This window comes from Bemisia tabaci, chromosome 4, assembly GCF_918797505.1.
Source record: "Bemisia tabaci chromosome 4, PGI_BMITA_v3".
Classification (NCBI taxonomy): domain Eukaryota; kingdom Metazoa; phylum Arthropoda; class Insecta; order Hemiptera; family Aleyrodidae; genus Bemisia; species Bemisia tabaci.
Window position 1 is genome coordinate 1,709,091 of NC_092796.1, and position 22,875 is coordinate 1,731,965.

The window sequence follows — 22,875 nt, forward strand, 5'->3', positions numbered from 1 at the left end:
TTAAAGATAATGACCGCCGCGAAAAATTGTGAATTTAGAAATCTCGCTCCTAATCTTCGAATGAGTCTTCAGAGTTCAACAGACCACTTCAAATGGTCTCATATAGACCACAACTTAGAATGCAGAGATGATTTGAATACTTTTTGAAGACAAGTTCTCTGCACCTGTTTTGGAGCAGGGTTGGCAGTGTCGCCTGGAGGTAAGGGATGTCTCTGTGCTGGTTGTGATAGGGCTCATACCTTAAGGAGTTATTTCCAGACTTATTTTTGGATGATTTGTTTTCCTCATGAAATTTGGAAGAGAAAACATAACGCATAGGTAGTGCTTTGACTCTTACCTTGTTTAGAGACTCACTAATGTTTGCATTGTCTGATATTCTTCCTTGGTTTTCTACATTTGAACTGTACAATGTTCAGTAAGCTACCTACATAAAAAAATGCTATTTTCAATAAGAACAATTTAAGCAGCGGGTAATTTTCACACAAATACCACCAAAACGTTTCGGCTGAAAACTCAGCCTTCCTTAGTTGGATAACAGTCAAAAAAATTTAAAAACCTAAAAACTTAGTACTTGCTTGTACCTTTCAAAGCGAGAAAAATATTGTTCGGGATTATTCTGAAACACATAGTATTTCTTAGACAGTTCTTAGGCTTTGAGGAGCCCCCCCCCCCCATTCTTTTTTTTAATTTGTATGCTCTCAGACGTTGGTAGTCAACCGACTTCTTTGAGAAGTCTTCCTTGAGAATAGTTGAGAAGTTTTTGAGCTTGGAAATTCAGTTTTTTATTCCAAAGAGACAAAACTTTTGAAAAATCTTTTGTACATTATTATTTGGTCAGATACTAGTCCATCGTTCCATGAGTTTTGAGTATCTTGTGTATGCTTGGAGGTATCATGTAGATCTGGAAAGAGAATCTACTTGAGATGAATAGGTATTCTTAAAGATCTCATTGCAAGTAAAGTGCATTTTTGCAGTTGAAGATCACTAAAAGTTCTTGAAAATGTTTGATATTTTCTTAGCTTTGTTGAATAATCCCTGCATGTAGGGATTTATCGTACTATTATATTATATTATATTATAAGAACCATTTCTATGCTTCTATCATTTGTTTTCAATTTTTATCTTACAGGTCAAATTAGAAGCATCAAAATGTCTTGGTGAGCTTGGAGCCACGGACCTGAGAACACTGATTCTCCATCCTGAAACCTCCAAGGATGGTCAAACAAATCACTCAGCCGAACACTTGTTTCTTGTCAAATCGCTTCAACTTTTAACCAACAATCTTACAAACAAAAACATACACCTGATAGAAGTTGCTAGTAAATCCCTGTACCTTATCTTTGCTACATGTATAGAAGAATCTTTTATTAGCAGGCAACTTAGCGTTGAGGATAAAGAGTTCATCTATCCTTTTATTTCTGCTGGCAGCTCACAAGGGAAAAAAAATTCAAAGGATCTGTTGAGCTCGTTTGACGTCGAGCAGTTTCAATTGAACTTTTCACCTTTAGAATCTAGCCTCACCATTCGAGATGATATAGACTTTGAAGAGTGGCTCACGCAATTGCTTTTGTCTATTTTTGATGCTCTTGCTGACAAAGAGTGTTTTCTGTATTCGCTGAAAGCTGTTTGTGTTGCAAAACCGGGCATTGGAGAGGAGCTACTACCATATATTTGTTATTTATTACTGTCCAACAGCATTAAACCATTCCATGCGGTCTTTAGTCGTTATCTGAAACATTTTTTCAAGGCTTTGTCTACAGCCGTAAATGCTACAATTCCTGGCAAATTTATATTTCTGAATCACAAAGCCGTTCAGTTGCTGTTGAATGTTGTGTTGTTCATACGGTTAAAACAGAAGAGGCCAGATCTGGATGTTCTTAACCTCAACTATTTGCATGTGGCACAAGGGGCGCAATATTGCTCAGAGCACTTCTCAACAGTTTTCTACGCTGAGATTTGGTGGAATCAATTGATAATGGATAATGATTGGCCTTCACCCTGGGGACTGAATATGACTGCTGTTGATTATATCTGTGAGCAAACACCGGAAGATGGCAAAGTCTTGCAGAACTTACTGCGACAGGTAAATCTTTACATCTTATTATTTCATTTAAAAAGAGACAAACTAGAAAATGTTAATTGTCAACCCAATTATATTTTATTATATTTGTAGATACAACCTCAATCGCCCTTGTAACTTTGGTAGAAAAGAAAAAGAACTTGGAATAATAATCAGTGATGAGCCAATTCATTTTCCTCTTTTTTTACTAGAATTTTTGTCAGCTTGAAAGACAAATGTTGGCACACATTGTCACCTTCCGGCCAAAGTATCTTGAGCTCCGTGCACACTTGGAAGCTATGTTGCTAGACATCTCATTATTTTTTCACTTTTTCCTTCAAAACTGTAGCACATTTTTTTGTGAAAATTTCAGAATCTTAATGAAAGAAGAAGCATCAGGTGAAATTTTTAATAGATTCTGTTGATTAGTTTCTCTGTCAAAAATCGGAAAAATTGGATAAGTTTAGTAATACTGTGCCCAAACTCGAACGCTGCTTCTGATACTTTGGCTAGTGAGAGTGACGATATTATGAGTTTCTGTAGACCTTGACCTCCATTCCCTCATTGAATTTTCTAAAAATGACCCAACATGTTTCTGAAATTTTAAGCATTTCTGACTGGAATCAGTATTTGAGAGTCCCACTCTTAAACTTTTCCTTGTATTCATTTTTCTTTGAAAACTGTTGAAAGTTTTCTGATTCATCATGTAACTTTTTTAACAATGAAAAATTAATTGAACTGTGAAGTTTTGTCAGATCAAACTATCTTTCTTGAACCAGTATTCGATGTAACATTTCCAAAATGTCTATTTTTAACATTTTAACTGCCACGATTAGCCTTATAATTCGCTACAAGTTGAGAGGCACAAAAAATTGCAAGGATGACAGATATCGCTTGAGGCTGTAACGTCCTCTCTCAGACGCTAATGTTGTGTGGAAATGATGTATAATGGCCTCCATAAGTGCCAGTGTCTCCGTGCTCTACATGGCAAATGAGAAGCATACCAAGATGTAAAACGTCCATGCTGACTGAAAATGTCCTTGTTTCTTATCAAATTTTTAATTTCTTCCCTCTGTGGTCACTGAAAAACTTGAGGATTTTCATCTGAACAAAGAATTATGAAATTTTTTAATATATCATTTAATCTGAAAATGATTCTCATCTATCTGGCTGTGGTAAATGCTGCAGCTTATTATATGCATTACGCTCCATACCAAGTTAATAATTCTTAATCTCGAAATAGGCCTCAATTTTTCTCTTGTCTCTGATCCTCAGGCGTATACCAGTCTTGGAGACATTGATGCCGTAAAAGGTTGTGGCAGTTATCATTTGTTGGATGTGGATTCTCATGTTGAATACTATCGGCAGACAAGTCAGTGGCAGAAAGTGCTTGAGGAGCAGGATCTTCAACTATCAAACTCTGGAAGAACACATATTCATTCAGGTATTATTCTCCGTTTTGAGTTTCTGAGTTTTCCTGACAATTTGAGCCCATGCTCAATAAGTTTACCCTTGCTTAGACTGCGACAGAAGATCCGACGTCTTGATTCTTGCATTTACTTTCAATGCTTATGGGATGTCAGATCTTTTGTTGCAGTTTGAATGTGCTTAAACTTATTTGGCAAGGACTTTAGCCCCTAATCAATTACTAAGTTCCTGAAATGGTTGACAAAGTTTGCTGAAATTTTTATGTCTTTGGGCCTCTCTGAGGCACCCAAAAGCTACAAAAATGATTTTGATGTTAAGAAACGATTATCATACTAAAATCCACTGTAAATTTTGTGCGTAGCGCGAAACTATAAGGGGTGTTCAAGTAGTACACTATAATTTTTTTTGCAAGTTTTTTTTTATCAAGCTCTTGTATTTGTATTGAAGAGATATTTTTTCTTTTCATATTCAATACAAGTAAATAAGAATTTTGTTTTACTATTATTTTGAAGCAAAATATTAATGGGATAAAGTTTTTTGAAAATATTCAGGTATTGCATGACAAGGCGGAGGGGGGGAGGACGGATCTGTGTTACAGCAGACTACAAGAACCTCAGTAGTGTGGCGTACTTTGCGATCTATCGATTGACCTGCCATTTGGAACTATGGAAAAGGATCGATAGTGACGGGATGTGATGTCAATGACATCACTATCCTACAAATTGCAACAAGCTCCTTAATAATCGATTCTTTACCATGGTTTCAAATGGGGAAATATCCATAATCGATCACTCATGCCTCGCCTTTGATGTACCGCAATACTTGATTTTATATAGATGGGAAAAGGGAGGGGACAACATTACATAACAAAATGATTTCGGACTCTGGAAAAAAACCTTTAGATTTACCTAACATAGTTTGCCCCTCTAAATAGGTACATCCTGTAAAATCAAAGTCTCACTGCAAAGTAATTTCCATTTGTTAAAAAGCATCTCTGAAGTTTTGCTTTATGGTGTAGTTTCAAGGTTAAGTATGAACTTTTTGGTCACCTCACTCCTTTGTCTATCTCTTTAAGTTTAAAATTACCATTCCTAAGTTTTGGTTCTTTCTCTGAGCACAGATATTATGAATTCAATGAAGAACTGCGGCCTCTACAGTTTGGCAGACCAATTAATGAAATCTGACGAAAGTGAGTCCATATCGGACTTGCAGTATGATATTAGCTGGCGCCTATCCAACTGGTCCCTCAGTATGAATGGAAATTGCAGGACGTATGAAAAATGGCACTATGCAGCTTTAAAATCACTCCATGTTTTGGACGTAGAGAGTATGAAACTTAATCTCAAGGAGGCAAGACTCAGTGTTCTGGAATCTCTGTCATCGGCCAGCCTGCAATCCACGAAGAATATCTACCCATTTTTATCAAAACTTCAGTGTCTCCAGGTGCGTTCCTGCATTGATAAGTTATAGTTTTTGCTGTTACTTCAGTTTACCTGATTCGTTCTTGCAGCCTCTCTTTGTGCTCAAAAGTACTTCAATTTTGAGGAATGAACCAGATATATTTGAATGAACTTGAAATTTCCTTTAAAAATGACTAAATATCTGAGGAGAATGTGTAGAAGAATCAACAAAACATTTAAAATTGATCAGAATGCACATAACAATCGTTGTATGTTAAAAATTAGTGATTTACAAAACATTATTCAGGTAGTCTACATCATTTTAATTAATGAAACGAATTTGTAATTCTAGGAAATTGAAGATGTTAATGAAGTCCCCATTTTGAGCTCTGGAAACAGTATTGACTTCCTGTACAAGTGGAGAGCTCAGACACCGTCTAATGGTCACAAGTCCATTGAATTTGAGTACCTGGAGCCCCTCTTGAGTCAGCGTGCAGTGATACTATCAATGAAAAAGTTAGATGAATTTCCACAGATGTGTATGGAAATAGTAAAAACAGCTCATTTGGAAGGGCACAACCATGTTGCAAGAAGACATCTCAAAATGGTTGCCAGATGCCCCGATCTCAGTGAAGATCTGCGACACAAGTTGCGTCTTGAAGAAGCCCAGTTGTTCTGGTCTGAAGGCAATGTTTTTATGGCAAGGTATTGCATCTGTTTTTATTTATGTCAAATTTTTCAGTTTTGTCCTCTCTTGCAAACCCTAAAATGCATCATGCATTATTGAGGCACTGGATGCGAAAAGGGCACTTCTTGATTGCAGTGTTTCAGAATCTCTGTTGCTTATTAATCCCTTGGAGAAGCATTTAATGGGTGATTTTGCCAGAATTCTTTCCATAGAAAATTAGTAGAATCATAAGGAATATTAAGTGAAATGTTTAGTGAAATGGATGCATTCACTTTCCTTACAATGAATGAAATATTAGAGGAGACTCTGAAACACTGCAACCGAGAAGTGCCCTTTTCGCACCCAGTGCCTCAATTTATGTTTTTAATGGTCCTCAAGAACAGAGACTCTTCTCAGAAGAATAATTTTCAACAAAATTTCAACTCAGAATGTTGCTCGGTTTTTTTTTAATTAAAGGACACATGAGAAGAGATTATGCAGCGTCTGATGTAATCAGGCCAATTCTGGTTAAATGAGCTAATTTTAGCAAATTTTATTATTAGTTGATCCCTTTTTGTTTCTCATTCCTGTGAAATTAAATAGACCAATCTTTTCTTCCAATTTTCTTTCAATTATCACTTATCAGAAAGTTTTGGAATTCTTGCCGGTTTGATTATTTCAATTGCTATTTCACAGAACTTTGATGAGATCTTTATTGAAGGAACTAGAAACTCAAAGTGTCATGACTAGCTTCAAATCAGAGGTGTTCAGAATCTATGGTGGTTGGATGGCCGATACAAACTCAGACAGTGCCCAAAATATAATTGACAAATATCTACTGCCGGTAAGTTGAATTTGTCTTGTTGAAACTTAATAGTATTAAAATTACTATGATTTTGATCCCCTACTGAGGATATGTGAGCTGTAAAAATATGATGAGCTTTAGTGCAGCCATGATGTATTTCTGCAGTCCTCATGCTTGAGGAATAGCCTCCGTAACATCTTTTTGAGTGTCCTTATGTTCGGACTTGGGTTGCCCTAGTTGGAGTATACTCAAAAAACCTGGGAATGTCAGGGAAAATGATGAAAGTATTGGGCAAGAATTGCTTATTGAAATGAGTTTGACGTTTCGAGTAAGAAATTTTGCCAGAAAACCATTCCAAATTATGTTTTTTAAACTACCTATTGTACAAACCTTCAAATGTCATAAAATTTTACTAAATTGTGTGAGGGAAATCAAGAGAAATGTCAGAGTTTCATATTTAAATGTTGTGGCAACCCTGGGGTTTGATATTTTTCAAAATTTGTGGATTCAATGTAAGCTTATCATTGAAAGGGAGAGAGCAACTTTCAACTCAAAGGGCCATTAGTTTTTCAGTCTTCTGCTTTCTTTTCTCTGTAGGCAACAAAAGTATCCTCATCAAGCAGTGATATGAAGAATACAAAACTTGCCGCCTATGATCGCCTTGCCCGGTATGCTGACTCACAGTATCAAAATATTCAGCGGTATATCAAATCGGACACTTTTCAAAATAAGGTATACTCATTTGCACAGGGTCTCTTTTGGATGCTATTCTGTACCCATAGTATTTTGATTTTGCTGGAACTACGTTCACGAATTACTTGATGGCCGCAATCACACGCTGAATGTGGCTTGAATGTGGAAATCATCGGCCCGATGCCTGAATTTTGCGCGTGACGCGCAAAATTCAGCAACGATTCTCAGCAACCATCGGACCAATTTTGAATTTTTTTGAACTATTCGAGTAGATTTGATACACATCTGGATGAAAATAACTCGAATTTGCTGAATTTCAGCTGTTGGGCGATGACTGTTGACTTCCACATTCAGCTGCTAAATTCAGCGTGTGATTGCGGCATCAGCCAAATAAAAATACCAAATAGTGGATTTGAATAATTGATCAATGTTTTTAGGCTTTGCACTCTACTTACATAGACGTTATTCTATGTAAGTAGAGTGCAAAGCCTAGGTAAAGTCTAGGTAACCGAAAATTTTCAAGGTTTAAAATGCTATGAAAGAGATCATTGAGAAGAGGAGAGTGTGGTATGAGTACGTCAAAAAATGGTCATGGAATGCTCGGCAAAAGTATTTGTCAGAAAATTTGCTTCATATGCATTTCAAAGAGTTAGGAGCAGAGCTGACCCTCATCTTTAAAATATGAGCACAATATATCATCTTGCAAACTGTAGCAGGTCTGTCTGATGTATTATTCAAATAATTTTAATTTTCTTGCTTCATCTCGCTTAGTTCTTTAATGTTTCTCCAAATAAGGAGAAAAAAAAATGCCTTTAAACAATTATAATAATTGTAAAAGAGATTGATAAAAATGTGTGAGATTTCTGCTCTTTTAGATTAGATTTTCTTACATCTCTCTCTTTAAGCATCCCTGATTTGGGAGGAGGAAGAAGTGCCTTTAGATTTGATAAATTTAAAAATGTGCAATTTGGACTACGCAAAGCGAGTATCGAGAAGTGAATTTCAGACTTAAAAATATTCTTAATATGATTTTTATGTGATGTTAATTAGTTGCATGATTAACTTGCTAAACCCACTATTGCTCATTCCAGTAATTTCAGTTTTTTCTATAAACAAAGGTCTGAATCCAAGTAGGCTAATCTGGTTTTTTTCTGTTCTGTCACGTCAGAAAGCGGGTGTTGAATGGCAAGATGAGGTAGCTGGTAAATTCAGGAAAGCAGGAACCACGACAACAGATGTCAGACGTGCTGTGCTTTTACACTCAAAACAGAGTATCAACGATAGTACAGAAATTAGAAACACCTACAAGGACCAGGAAAGAAGTTTACTCCTAGCCATGCAGTGAGTTTTCAGATTCGCCGTCCACATGGCCGACCAAAATTTATCACTTTAAAGTTTCGATTTCAAGTAATGTTAAGACCAAAAAAAAAAAAAAAAAAAAAAAAAGTAGGTACAAAATATAATTTTAAAAGGATCTTGGAATGTAATTTTCAGTTTCATCATTATCAGATCAAACCAATTTATCAATGTCATAGAGTTCCAAAAGATGTCTGCCTTCCAAATTTTTTTAAGCTCACAGAGTCTCTAGATTTGCCCAACCCAACAGTTCAAAAATTCAAGACAACGATTAAAAGTTAGAAATATTCTCAACATCTGGGAATGGAAGGCTAAATTTTCTCAATTTTCTCATATGGACGTATTTATGCTAAAAGGAACTTGGTGCAAGTGGAAAGATGGGGTGTGCTTGTGCAAACTGCACAAGAAACAATGTAAAAGAAGAGTGGATATAGTTCCTTTTGAGGAAATAGAAAAGCGGGATTTTCAATTAAATCTAAAGGAACTGAGCGCTAACTTGTGAGTCATGGACATGTGACAAGAGCCTCTTGGACAGGGCTCATGAGTTGAAGAGTCCTGCCACCAATCTCCCCGTCATGCGCGGGCTCGTTCGTTGCCGCTGACGTCACTGGCGCCTTTAAATTCCCATTCATTCTTATGGCCCTCAAGTAACGAACACACCCCATCTTTCCACTTGCACAAGTTCCATATAGCATAAATACGTCCATGTAATCCATATTCCGCGAGATTCTTTGCTATATTCCTGATTAAGGCAAGAAAATTGGAAGAATTATATTTTTATCCTAGAATGATTTCTTACTGGGAACGCCGTTTTGGAGTATCAATTGTATCTTTTAAAATTTTAGTTACTCTCTCAACAACGAAGTGTTAAAACTAATTAAACTGTTTCAGATGTTACATCAGAAGTTTAGCTGATGGAGACAGTGAAGACATGAGAGTGTTTCGTGTTGTTGGTCTATGGCTAGAAAACACGACCAGTAAAGATTTGATGGATTTTTTGGTGAAAGCTTTAAAATCTATCCCAACCTACAAGTTTATCCCTGTTCTGCCTCAGTTAATTGCACGGCTGACTGATAAATTGGATTCAATCTTTGCTCAAACTCTTTTCACTCTAATAGGTTAGTGCCAGTGTCAACCTGTTGTCCTATCACATTGTTTTCATGCACTACAAACTACAAATCGGATATTAATTTTGGAATAATTAGTAGTGTCGAACACTCTTAATAATCACAGTTAAATTGAAGTGGTGATAAAAGAAAGCAAAAAAAGCAAATGGATTTTAGTCAAGTCCTTTACAACAAAATTATCATCATCTTTAAATATTTTGGCCTTCCTATTTTGATTAGCCTTTCAACTATTTCTTTAAATTTAATTTTTTTTTAAAGACAGAGGTATGCTTGAGCTTTCAGGGTGTCTTTAGGTGTGAAAAATCTTGAAAAAGTGTGGAGATTTCAAAGGCTGTCAGAAATTACTGGCAAAATATAAAATATACATGAAAGGGCAAGAACTTGTTGTATTAGAGATGATGGCTAAAGAAGCTGTCTTGAGCGTTAGGCTACAACTAACTCCAAGCATGTTTGACAAAGAGCATAAAGTGCAAAAACTGGTAGGCTAGCCATTTTATGAGCATCATATCAAGTTGTCCAAATGCTGTACCCGAAAACGTCCTCAAAAATACTGTATTCCTTTTGGGGATACTCAATTTTCAGTTGTTAATTAGAAAACTTTAAAATGTCCTCAATATTTAAAAAAAAAAACCTCAGTCGAAAGGTTATCATCATTCAGGTTACTATAAAGACTTGGATAGTGGACTGTCCATTGGCATTTCCAGAAATAGTTTTTAAATTTTCAGTAAATATTTTTACTCTGTGTGTTTTTTTTTCAGAAAAATGCGCTGCTGAACACCCTCATCACACATTACCCCTGATTTACGCCCTTGCAAATAGCTATAAAGATCGCGAAACGGAGCCAACCCCCACAGCTCGAGTCCTGGGTGCTAGGGCATTGATCACCAAACTTCGTGAGCGAGCAACTCTTTCCTCGATGCTCAAAGACATGGACATGGTATGCGATGCGTACATTTCCCTGGCTAACCTTCCTATTGAAGCCAAAAGCCGATCAACCTCATTCACAATCCCGAAAACTGAAACCATCACAAAATTGAGGGACATTTCCACAGTTTTGTGCCCAACTGTCTCGCTGCCTATTGACAAGAAAGGAAACTACTCAAATATAGTGGGCATCAAGTCAGTAGAGAATTCATACTCCACCCCAGGAGGCGTCAATGCCCCAAAGAAAGTTATATGCCTTGGCACAGACGGGATGAAGTATACTCAACTGGTCAAAGGTCAAGATGACCTGCGGCAGGATGCTGTCATGCAACAGGTACATTATTTTGTTTAAACTCTATTTTCAATCTAATTCTAAATCTTTTTCATATTAAACGATGCTAGATGCTATTGCAGGGTAAGTTACATGACCTGTTATGGAAACCCACAAAAATGCTCCTGTAAAAGTAAAATTCGTTGCTTTTTAAATTTTGCATGCAGACTAAACGGTCTTGACTGTTCTGGTCTCTTCAGGTTTGACTTAACTGAGCAATTTTTTACAACAGCAACCGGGAGAGAACCGCACTAGAAAGAGCCAAACATTAGGGTAGCCAAAACGGAGGTTTGAACCGCATGCTCATTGTTTTTGTATTCACCCGTGACAATAAAGATGGCAGCGAAATTCTTAGTGAAAGAATGCACATTAACGTTGTATGTTGTTTTTTAGCAGAATTTTTTAGGCCGTGCCAATTTAATTCGTCAAACAAGTTTGGCAAAAGTTTTACCATTGTTTACAAGTCTGAACCAAGACCAAAATATGGAGTCTGCTTCTTCCTCAGAACGTGGATTATAATATTTCAGTTACTTTTTTAATTTTTTTTGGCCTCGCCAATGAATTTGATTTGTATCGTTCAGTAGTATTCCATGTAGGTTGATATTGTGAATCCCTCACGTAACTGTCATCTAGCTCTGTTCCAGCTCTCTCTACCATATTATTTCATTTATGTTTTTGTGATCTGACATTAAGTTAAGTGCACTGCAAGCTGTGTTGGTTTTAATGTGCGGGTGAGGCCTTTCTCAACAATTAGAGGGGAGATGCGTGCATGCAAGTGCATGCACTTCGATACAATTATAACTAGGTTGATAGATTTATGATTTTCTTATGAGATTTTGATCACTAGCTGATCCTGAAATCCTCTCTATTCTAATAAAATCATTCTTAAGACGCTCGACGGACGGGGTGAGGAAGGAGAGTTAGACGGTTCAAAGGTCAAATTCCAAAGAAGGAATCAAAATTCAGATGAAGGAGAAAGCCATTAAGAATATTGTTTGGCAAGAGTTTTTTTTTTTGGAACATTGTTTCGTCATTCAATTATAATTATTTGCTCATTGATCGCCAACGGACGATTTCGACGATTTCGCTGTATGTGAAGCGATGAAGCGGGCCTTTAGGGGCACGCAGCGCCCCGAATATTTCAAAAAATGATTTTTGACTTTATGATGCCACTTAATATTTACTACAATTTTCATATTTGAAATTTCTTTTCCTGTGTGTTGTAGGTCTTTTCAATTCTGAACAAACTGCTCTGTGAAGACAAAGACACAGCAAAAAGGAAGTTGTTGATTCGCACTTATAAAATAGTTCCTATGTCGCAACGTAGCGGTGTTTTAGAGTGGTGCATGAATACACAGCCTCTTAGCATGTACTTAGTGGGAGCCAATCAACGCAGTGGAGCTCATGTTAAATACAGGTAATTTCATTGAAAATAGGCACTAATGATCTAATTTACCAGGCCTGTTTGTTCCCTTGTAAAGGTCAGAAATCTGAAGGAGATACGAAGAAGCAGGAAATTGTAATGTTTGTGTCAGCATCTTACAAGACAAAAACATACATTCCCCAGCTCTTTGCACATCTGAAGAAACCTGTTAAAATGGTAGAATAGTGAAGAAATCAGAATGAAAAAAGTGTGATGCTTCAAGTGTTAATGATGTAGGGCATTTAAAGAGGTGGAAAAGTCCAAGAACAGTTTTGAATTTTCAATATACATTATTTGCCTTCAAAAGTGTAGTACATACTTACTTTTCTGCATCTATTTTCTTTTTAAAAATTCCGAAATTATTTTATTTCAAAAGAAAAAAAGTGAAAAATGAGTTGCAATGGAAATAAGCTGTAGTAGTTAAAATAGACGTATTTTGATTTTGAGTTATAACCACTCATTTCATTTTGATCATACTGACTTCCCCATTAAAAATGAAAATGATCACAAAACCAAAGTTTATGATAGGTTCTTCAGCTTTCCATATTTTTTATAACCCTGTCAGTTATTTCATGTATATCAAATCGTTCCGTGTTTTACTGTAACCATGTATTTAATTTTTTTAGGCCCAAGGACAAGCCTTGTTCCGAGTGTCGTTCTGAAATCGATAAGGCTGCGCTGCAAAAGGCCAGCAACCAAGAGAAACTCAACATTTTCAACAAAATTTGCAAAGAACTGCAGCCTGTGTTCCGTTACTTCTTCTTTGAATATTTTCCATCTCCCGGCATATGGTTCGAGCGCAGAATTGCATACATTCATAGTGTAGCCTCCTCCTCAATGGTCGGATATATTCTTGGCCTTGGAGACAGACATGTAGTGAATATACTTATTGATAACTCCACAGCCGAAGTCATCCACATTGATTTTGGCATTGCGTTCGAACAAGGACTCACACTGCCATGTCCTGAAACTGTTCCATTCCGACTGACCAGAGATATTGAGGATGGTATGGGCATTTGTGGCGTTGAAGGTGTCTTCAGAACGTAAGTAGGGATCTCTCTATTGCGCCAATAGGTGATCCTTAGGCTTAGAAGATCCTTTGAATTATTTTAATCGAAACACTTGGGACAATTTTTCAAAGACATGCAAAAATATGTGAGGTCCTAAATTGAACTCTCATGTATTAATTTTTTACCATCTCATTCATACAAAACCGAAAGAAACGAAAACAAAACCAAAACTAATAGAAAAAAATGAGGCAACAAACAGTGAGCTGGATGGATAGAAAGAACAATAGAAAAGAGAATCGAAAAATTGGAAAACTCAGACTAAAGAAAGTAATTAAAATAAACGCCAATGCAGTTTGTTCTTCCTTTAAGGCTGAAATTCCAACTGTCAGTCTTGTTATCCAAATCAAATGGACTGTATTGTGCAATTAAGAAACCACTATTTCTGACAAATCTATAAAAACTCTATTCTGCCGAAGGAAACGAATGGCTCATATCGACGGCGTAAGTCCGCAATCATATATGTATCTCGTCTGCGGTGTCTGAAAATCTCCGCCTATATGTTATTTTTTAAAGGAGAACAAATTTGACATCATTCCTTGAAGTTTTTGCAGAATTTTTTTCGCACAGAGAAGAAGAATCACGGCAGTTTTAAAGAATTGCTGCCGAGTAGTTTTCTGTTAAAAAATAAAGTATGACAGGAAGTCTGCAACGTCGCAAACCGAGTTATGTGATTGCCGACTTACTTTGTCGATATGTTGCCTCTGAGTGAGGCAGAAGTAGTATGTAGCAGCATCTTATTGCGCAATGTATTCCAAATGCTCTTTGATATCTGCTCTATACTGAATAACTCTGACATTTAGGATTAGGGTGAATACACAATGGTAATCTGCAGTAAGTTTTAATGAAACCATCTGATTTTTCGAAGTTGACTGATGAAATAAAGTGGTTTTGGCAAGGCACAGTGCTCAAAAAAAGGCAGCACTGCGACAGTTTATTTCAATGAAAACCCAAAAAATTTCAACAGTTGCCATCTCCTCCTCTCTTTTTTTTTAACTTTCAGGAGTTCTGTTTTATACAATGTGAATCCCGACAAATTTTTTGCATTTTCTCGATTCATTCATTCATTCATTTAATTTCTCAAATACTTCTCAAAAATGCTTTATAATTTCAAAAATACCATCATATTTCATCAAGTCTGCATATTTCCCAATGAGATTAAAAACATAAAAAAGATTCTATTTTGGCTTATCTTATTTCACAGTTGCTGCGAGAAAACCATGTCAGTTCTGCGCTCCAACCAGGAAATCATTTTAACAACTCTGGAGGTTTTGCTATATGATCCTTTGTATTCTTGGGCCATGACACCTGAGGAAGCAGCGAATTTCCAAATGAACAAAAAGCGATCAAATACAGGTATTAGTCGCTTCAACAAATTATTAACCTGTTGATGGCCATGCTGGCCTAAAGGGACCAGTAATGAAGGGTCCCACAATTCCACAAGGCCACAGAAACTGGCAAAGAAAGTAGAAAATTGATTTACATAGAAAGCTGCCAAGAAAAGCAATTATGATGAGATATCATGATATACTCTTCAAGACATTTTAGCATCGTTACATATATGAGGACTTATCTGTAACAATAGCGGATGTGAAAAATTACCTGTTTAGAAACACGCTTAAAAAACTGTTTTGTTCACACAAAAATTTAATATGTTTGGCTCTGGCATAATGTACAGATCTCGAAGATCACATCTCAAGTATTTTCTCAAAATTTTCTCGATGCCAAAACAGTTTTTTTAATGTGTTTCGGAAAGGTAATTTTTCACATCCGCTATTGTTACAGACAAGTCCTCATATAGCAAACTGACTAATCGTGCTAGCAGCGCTCCAGAAGCTATCAAACAAAAGCCAGCGCTGGCGTAAAGCCAGTTTCTACAGGTACTAGAAAGCTTTGGCAGTCAGTGTGTCAAAGTTAAGCCTTAAAGGCTGATTTTGGTTGAATTCGTCCAAGTTTAAGTCCCAAATTCAATAGTTATCATTCCCATGAAGTAAAGCATTCATTACAGAGATCTCGTGACTCATGCGGTAATCACCCATTTCTAAGCAATCATTTCTCTGTCATTAGTTAGAATGGGCTGTGCTCTATTATATTGAAATTGAGGTTGTAAAATGGTTCACTCATTGAGTTATTTTTCTTTTGAAATTTTTTCAGTGGACAACAGTCCTACATCACAAACAGAAGTTAATAAAACAGCAGAAAGAGCTCTCGCCCGCTTGCGCCTTAAACTTCAAGGAATGGAAGAAGAGGGCATTGCAACCAGTATCGAAGGCCAGGTCAACCGTTTGATTCAACAAGCCAAGGATCCTGCAAATTTATGCAAGCTTTTCCATGGTTGGCAGGCATATCTGTAGGCTGTGAATAATAAAGACATAAAAGCTCGAAGAATCTCAGGATCCTCTCAAAAATCTGACTTTGATTGGCCTGACCAGGAAATAAGTAAGTCCTCAAGGTCCACAAGGTCGATTCTAAAATTTGATGCCTAATGAAAAGGAAAATAAAAAGTTCATGAAGTTAACATTGCTAATATTTAGATTGTACTACCATTTTTAATCAAGCAGGCTTTTTTCTCCCAATCCAATCTCCTGATTTTGTCTCCTCCACTCCTGCAGCTTGATTTATTAAACTTGGGATTTTTCTATTAGACTTAACAAGACTAAAGTGTAAAATGGTGTTATGTGATTGGTCGATTAAGGGGCGGTAATTCAAGGAATTCACTAGGATTAAGCAATTTTCTATGAAACTGCCAATCTGATGAAGTCCTTGTGATTTCCTCATCACTTGTAGAATTTTAACTTGAGCCGTTGAAGCAGTGTTAATGATACTTTTTGAGATTGAATTGTGATTGTAAATTATTTATTTCTCTCAGGATGTTTGTACGTAACTATTTTTTAGGAGTATTAATTTATATAAATCGAACTGCGCATAATTATTTTGCAATTTGCCCAGGAAAATGGAACATTGTTTATTGTGGATAAAACCTAGAGTTCAGTGAATCCCAGCAGTATATCCAAGAGCAAAAATTAAGCACTCGGAATGTTTGTCTTACGGCCAAGCTGCCGTGATGTACACCCGAATTTGTTACCCGAAGTACTCACCGATCTTTTTCTATACTCATCACCTTTTTAACTTTCAGTACAAATTATACCGGTTTAGTTTGTCCGCTGTGAAGAGCGATTTTTTCCTCTGTACCTTTTTTCATTCCTTCTTTTTAGTTTAGTTTAGAGCCAATTTTTTTTTCCTGCATTGTTAGTTCCTTCTTAATTTTTTTTAAGTTTAAATTTTGCTTGCTTCTTTGTTTGTATTTCTTATGCTAAAGTGTTGAACTAATTGAAAAAATATTCTTCCATCACAATCATCGCTTTTAGCAGGTTCTGTTTGTTCAGCACTCAAAAGTAGACCTAAGTTTTCTTTTTTTTTTCTTAACTTTTTTTTAACTTCGTCGGGTCTTACATGTAAGTGCCATATTTTTTTTTTTTTTAACCCCAACTGTCAATAGGTCTTTAATTTTGTGCCTTGTTCACATGGTGCATCAAACGGGTAGAATTCATTGTTTCACCATATGGCCTAAAAATATTGTTTTGTATTTTTCTAAAGAATCCTGCGCTGTTTAAGTATGTTCTTATAATGTAACCTCGCCCGAACCTTCCGATACGAGAGGATATTGCAGGTCTCAGACATAATTGAGGGTCAGGTGGGAATTGAAAATTTCAGTAGGCTCTTTTCTAGATTTTGTTGTTTTAATTTCTCTCTGATAATCCTATTATGAATACTTGAAATTGACCTTCCTAAAATTTAATTCTTAGTGTGAAATAATAAGAATCTCCAGGTTACTACTCCTAATTATACTCATTTAATTTTTATACCGTTGAATTTATTTTTTAATAAATCATGTTATTTACTTTTTTAAAAAATAGTTCTCATTTTTTTCCAAATTTTGTTGTAAGAATTTAAAAAAAAAAAAAAAAAAATGTAGAGGTCTGGAGAAGTACAGTGGTAATCATACAATTTATTTCTTAAGAAACAAAAAGTTTCATACTGAGTATCTCCCATTGATGTGAAAAAACTCTCATCTTGGTAATTTTAAGTGAAATGTCTAGACGTCCTTTGATTGCTTATCTTGAGGAATTAGTTACTCGCAACAAAACAGACACCTCTTTTGTTTGGAGTGCATTTGCCAGCCCTCCTGTATCTCCAGATCTATGTGCTGTCACACTCTTTACAGGCCCAGGGGTTCTCACGTCAAGAGGACTTCATTAAAGGTTTCAACATTTTTGTGCTAGTCCATTTTTTATCATGATGAAAGTTGATGGTTTTTTTACCGAATATTTTTTCAGCAGATTTCTGACAGAGCTAGGATTAAGGAGAGTGACAAGAAAAAACTCAGAAAGTTTAACTTCGGCAATTGTATTCATTGTATGCATACAATAAAAGACATGCATGTAATATGTACAAATGCATGTGTCTAAATGCAGTAAAAAACATGTATTTACACTAAAATTACAATTTACAAGAGCAAAATAAAGAGGGCAGTTTATTTATATAGGTACATGAGACTGATTTAAAATTAAAACAAAATATCTTAAGCAATATGACACAGCTTATCAATAACTACATCTTTGGATCTAAAACATAACAAGAAAAGACATTCTTTGTGAGAGCTATTGTCGATAAATTATGCAAGCTTCTATGACGCCCACAACTTAAAATTCAGCAAGGAAAAGTAAGGCTCTTAAAAATGTCCACAACAATATTAATTGAAGGAATTAATTAATAATCCTAGTTATGATTGAGTGTTGCAGAATAAAAGACAAATTAATAACAATATAAAACTTACATCCAAGAAACCAATTTTTCTGATGAATGAGAAATTTTGCGTTTTAAAGGGACTAAAACTAGGTACAGCATAGATAGTCAGCAGACGCTCACCAAGACTTTATTTCTATTCTTTTTTAAAATTTTTCAGTTTGAGCCGAGTTGAAGCTTGTTATCAATATTTTTTCGACAGATATTGACATTTATGTTTCATGCAACTTTTCCTCTCCAAAATATCAATTATGTCATGACCTTGCCAGTCCATTTGATCTGCTAAAATTTTACAACCAGCTTCAGCATTCATTCTGAAATTTTCTGCCGCCTTCTTATCATAGATAACAGCAGTAAACAAAACACATTTTCTTGTTTTTTTAAGTACATACAGGAGAAAACGAACAGAGAACCTGTGCTCTGAAAATATACTGTAAAGAAATAAGTAAAGTTCTGGGTAAAAATAAAATCATGGCTTAAAAAAAGTTACTGAAAATAATTTTTAAAAACAAGTGGGAAATTTGGACTCTGAGCTGAGAAAACCACTGACAAAAATTGCCAGTTATTCAGGCTTTACAATTAACTAAAATTGTGATACCAATACAGGCTACGATTGTTCAGATTACAAAGTTTAGTCGAGCTTTACACCAAACATAAATCAGCTCTCAAAAAAACTGCACAGCAGTTCAACCAAACAGATTGCCAATATACTTGACAAGCAATGGAACTGGGACAGATCGGACTGCACGTTGCAAAAAAGAATCAAGAGCATGTGATCTTGCTGAGATTTGTTTGATACGTTAACTGAAACCAGTTCGAGACATTAAATTTACAGGGTGATTTTCTAATTTGATTGTTTTTTTGGCATTACCAGACAGACGCAGTTTAAGATTTTAGGTTCCCTTGTAAAAAGGAATCATACAATCTTGGCAGCAGGTGCAGCAGTCTTGTCTTCAAACCTTCTTCAAAATTTGATCCAATTTAGAAAAGGAACTTCAAGACAGTATGATAAAAAATAAATACATTGTAGGTGAGAGTAAGGGTCCTCAAAAAAATTATTTTCTGTTGGTTTCTGTGAAAGAAATAAAGAATAAAAATGATTCTTTTAATTGATATGTGAATAATTACACTATATTGTATTTGCAACCAAAGATGACTATAGCACTCGGTCAATGGGCAACTGGACAAGATATGAATTAGGAAAAAGTCTCATATTTCTCTTCAAAAATCTTACATAGAAAACAATTCACACAAGAGGAAGTTCAGAGGTCAACTTCAGAACGAGGTATTAACAAATATTTTCAACACAGATCGAATGAAAGTTAGATTATACAAATGAAGTGATTTGTATTTTTACTATCTGACTAATGTTGATCGTATAGGCTTATATCTTCTTAAAGAGTTCATTTCCATACTTCCTCAGGTGTGATTCGTTTTTCTCATAAAATTTTGAAGAGAAAACATGTTACGTAGTGTTTTATTTCATACCATCTCCTTCGTTTTTTTTATTATCCGTTCAGTCCTAAAAAGCTAAGGTATTTTGCTTGATCTACAAAAGCAAATTTCCTAGATATATTGAAAAATTCCTGATGTATATTTTCCTAAATTATGATGAAGTATGATTAATATTGATTATTGGATGAAATTCAAGTACATATTAAATACTGATAAAATTGATCAAATGAGTTTTTGTTAATAGCTTCCAAGGCAAAGAAAGACAAGGAAATACATTGAAGAATAATAGCGCAATAAAGAGTGGACCTCCTGTTTTTCACACCACAGATATTGAGAGAATTCATGTAAGAGAAACTACTAATACTCATAAGACCTGATTTAAAATTGAAAAGCACAGGAAGACCGACATTTAAGCATCTTAAAAGGACTGAATGTCAAATCACAGCCAAGTTGGATAGATGATTAAAAGAGTAAAATAAAACAAAGTAACAACTTAGGTAAATCTGATAAATGGTATACAATAGGCAGATGTCTGATTCGTGCAAACTTTGAAGTTAGGGTCAAAATTTTGAGTATTCTTGGAAAAATGCATCAAGTAATGAAATTGCACATGCAATTAGGAGATATTAGTACAAAATGCACCAAAAATTATGAAACAAGCACAAGTATTCTAAAACGAAAAATGTTTACATAGAAATCAGCAGTTTGATCATTTTAAGACAACGTAAGATGCCTTTGATTTGTCAGCTTTCAGGTAAGACCTTTGAAACCTAAAACCGCATTTTCTCTAATATAATACTGAAGCACATATGTTAATAGTGAAGCTGAGACTCCATTATTCCTTTTTGATGCAACAAAGCAATACATAATTCTGCTGCAGCTCAAATTTGAACAGTTCCCAAATGGAGAGGAAAATCATAAAAATGACTGTAAAAACTTGGCAAAATGGCTCATGCAGAAAAGTAAAATTTTCATTCTAGCTGTGAATTCAAATCACGATTCCAACTTGAAAACATTTATTTCTGAATCGGTTCCTCCAGCTGAGTAATAGATAAGTCATTCCTTCTAAAATTACAGCTGAAGATTATAGCTCAAATGATGAGTCACGAAGGTTGAGGGGAGTGGTGCCTCATAGTCTTGAAATGAGCTCAGGCCTTAAGATAACACAGGTTCAAAGGGTTAAAGCTTTTCCATACTTTTCAGGATTTAAAAGTCAAACAGTACTTGTACAGGATTCACAGTTTGCAAGATTAAGATAGACTTGAGATAAAAGAGTCAAAAATATACTAACAACAAAAAAATAATCCCGACAACTGAGTCTTCATCAAAAACAAGTTTTTAGATTTTCAGCTCATCAAGGAAAATAACTTTTTGAAGATTCTTCCCACTTTCAATAACCACCCTTGATGAAAAAGCATTCCTAGCACCAAAAGTTAGTTCGTTATCATGTGTTTTTGGATCCTTTCAGTAAGATTTAAAAAAAAAAAAAATGACTGCAGATTATTAACAAACAGAGTGTGTTGACAAGATAGAATTACAATAAAAAATTAAAGACCCTTAAAAGGACTAAGGGCGTAATCTCTAGATCTAAAATATAATCAGATTCAACAAAGTTTACGTCTATTAAAAAAAAAAAAAAAAGTTCACTGGGCCTTTTTCATCTCTTTGGTTAATAATGATTTGTGATGTCATTGTGTACAAGACAGATGCCCTGCCCTTCTGATCTGAACCTAATCTTCTGTTTCAGTGAGGGTAATATAATTCACAGGAGAGTAAAAAAGTAACAAGCAGAGAGTGGCGTTTTAACGAATTTGATTTTTCTGTTGAGAAAATTTGATGATTGAAAATTGAAGGGCGGGAGAAAATTACTGACCTCCTGACAAGCAACAAGTAGTGATTCATATTTTTAAGTAGAGGACCATACTTTTGGCCATACTGTAAAAAAAAAAAAAAAAAAAAAAAAAAAAAAAAAAAAAAAAAAAAAAAAAATATCCTACTGATCTTTATTTATTTGCTATAACATGCACAGGGCTTGGAGGTACAGATTTTTAAAAGCAGAAATTGAAAACCTGAAGGATTCATCCATTTCTTTGTAAGCACTGGTTATCAAACTGAACAGATGCAGTCTAAAGCATTCATACCGATAGACTTGAGGACTGAAAATTTTGATGAGCTCATAAACCAGTTGAAACATTCTTAAAACTCAATACCCTTTTTTCTGAAGCAAAAAAATAAATCAAACTAATATGCTCATATGAGTTTAGCTAGGATTCAGACATACAGAGCAAAAATAAAAAAAATAACAAACTATCCCAAAGGCTAGTGTCTTGACTAAATAACAGATATAAAAATAATTTTTGATAAAAGTTCCTCTATGACTTTTTGGTCAGTTCTTCTGGTTTTTCAAACAATGCAGCCATTTCTTTGATGCAGTACGGAGTGATGCGATCGCTTGCGCTGTGAGCTCGCTGGCGATTCACCCTGGAACAAAGAAGCATCTCATTTTATTTCTGAAGATCTCTTCAAGAAAATAAAAATAATGCAAAAAACTTGAGTAAAAAATCGAGTTAAACATCCAACATGTTTAGATAAACAGCCCACTCATAAATTACTTCATGGTGAAATCTGGGAATTTAGACCCCTTTTAAACACAGGTCTGCATCCCCTCCCCTTAAAAAATTGCACAACGCTTAACTGAACCTCCTTCTTACTGTACAAAGACAGAATTTATTTTTTATACTTTTACCAAATTAATTTCACATTTTTAGAAAAGTCAATGTTCTACATTATATCCCTCTCACAAACACCCCTCCCACCTGGAGCATTACATAATAATTAAAGGACAGCTCCTTTTAATTATATTAACTTTAATTGGACGTGTTTCTATCAAAAGGAACTAAGCGCCAATTTGAGTTCCTTGTGAAGAATTTAGAATGCCGGATTGCGCGTTCTGTCAAACAGACCTAGGCGCCATGGAAAAGCATTGCGAGTATAGGACGGAATAAGCCGGACGCCTGATTCCGCCGCCAATCCAAGCCCCCCTCTACCTCCCTCACCCTACGGCGCTTAGGTCCGTTTGATAGAAATACGTCCAATTGTTCTTTACCCATGTTATTATCTTTATTGATGACCATCTACTTCAAACTTTCATAAATACGACAAAGGAATTAAGTTCACCTTGTTGATAAAAGCACCAATCTGTGTAGGAAAATTGATGACAATTTCTTGTTTCTCAAATAAGTCAAAGAAGTTGGATCTTTCTTGCATAATGCATTCCGATTTGTGTTAAAATTAATGTCACGAAACCAAAGAGCAATTTTACTCATTAGCTGAT

At 35.4% G+C, this 22,875-nt stretch overlaps 2 protein-coding genes across 3 annotated transcripts in view; one reads left to right on the forward strand and one right to left on the reverse strand.

Moving 5' to 3' along the window:
- The window catches only part of tefu (Serine/threonine-protein kinase tefu), a 39,172-nt gene extending 21,966 nt beyond the window's left edge, over positions 1-17,206 (forward strand). Inside the window, exons 10-22 of the mRNA XM_072299135.1 lie at positions 1,130-2,083; positions 3,335-3,503; positions 4,608-4,930; positions 5,240-5,592; positions 6,251-6,398; positions 6,957-7,091; positions 8,221-8,393; positions 9,300-9,526; positions 10,294-10,793; positions 12,017-12,207; positions 12,840-13,256; positions 14,485-14,636; positions 15,435-17,206. Of these exons, the coding sequence (XP_072155236.1) occupies positions 1,130-2,083; positions 3,335-3,503; positions 4,608-4,930; positions 5,240-5,592; positions 6,251-6,398; positions 6,957-7,091; positions 8,221-8,393; positions 9,300-9,526; positions 10,294-10,793; positions 12,017-12,207; positions 12,840-13,256; positions 14,485-14,636; positions 15,435-15,634 (3,942 nt within the window). The 3' untranslated portion in view covers positions 15,635-17,206. The remainder of the gene's footprint in view (positions 1-1,129; positions 2,084-3,334; positions 3,504-4,607; positions 4,931-5,239; positions 5,593-6,250; positions 6,399-6,956; positions 7,092-8,220; positions 8,394-9,299; positions 9,527-10,293; positions 10,794-12,016; positions 12,208-12,839; positions 13,257-14,484; positions 14,637-15,434) is intronic.
- A 465-nt stretch (positions 17,207-17,671) lies between these two features.
- Positions 17,672-22,875, reverse strand: part of CdGAPr (GTPase-activating protein CdGAPr) — a 28,685-nt gene continuing 23,481 nt past the window's right edge. For both annotated transcript variants that reach the window (XM_072299137.1, XM_072299136.1), the window contains exon 18: positions 17,672-22,022. In XM_072299137.1, the coding sequence (XP_072155238.1) occupies positions 21,914-22,022 (109 nt within the window). In that variant the 3' untranslated portion in view covers positions 17,672-21,913. The remainder of the gene's footprint in view (positions 22,023-22,875) is intronic.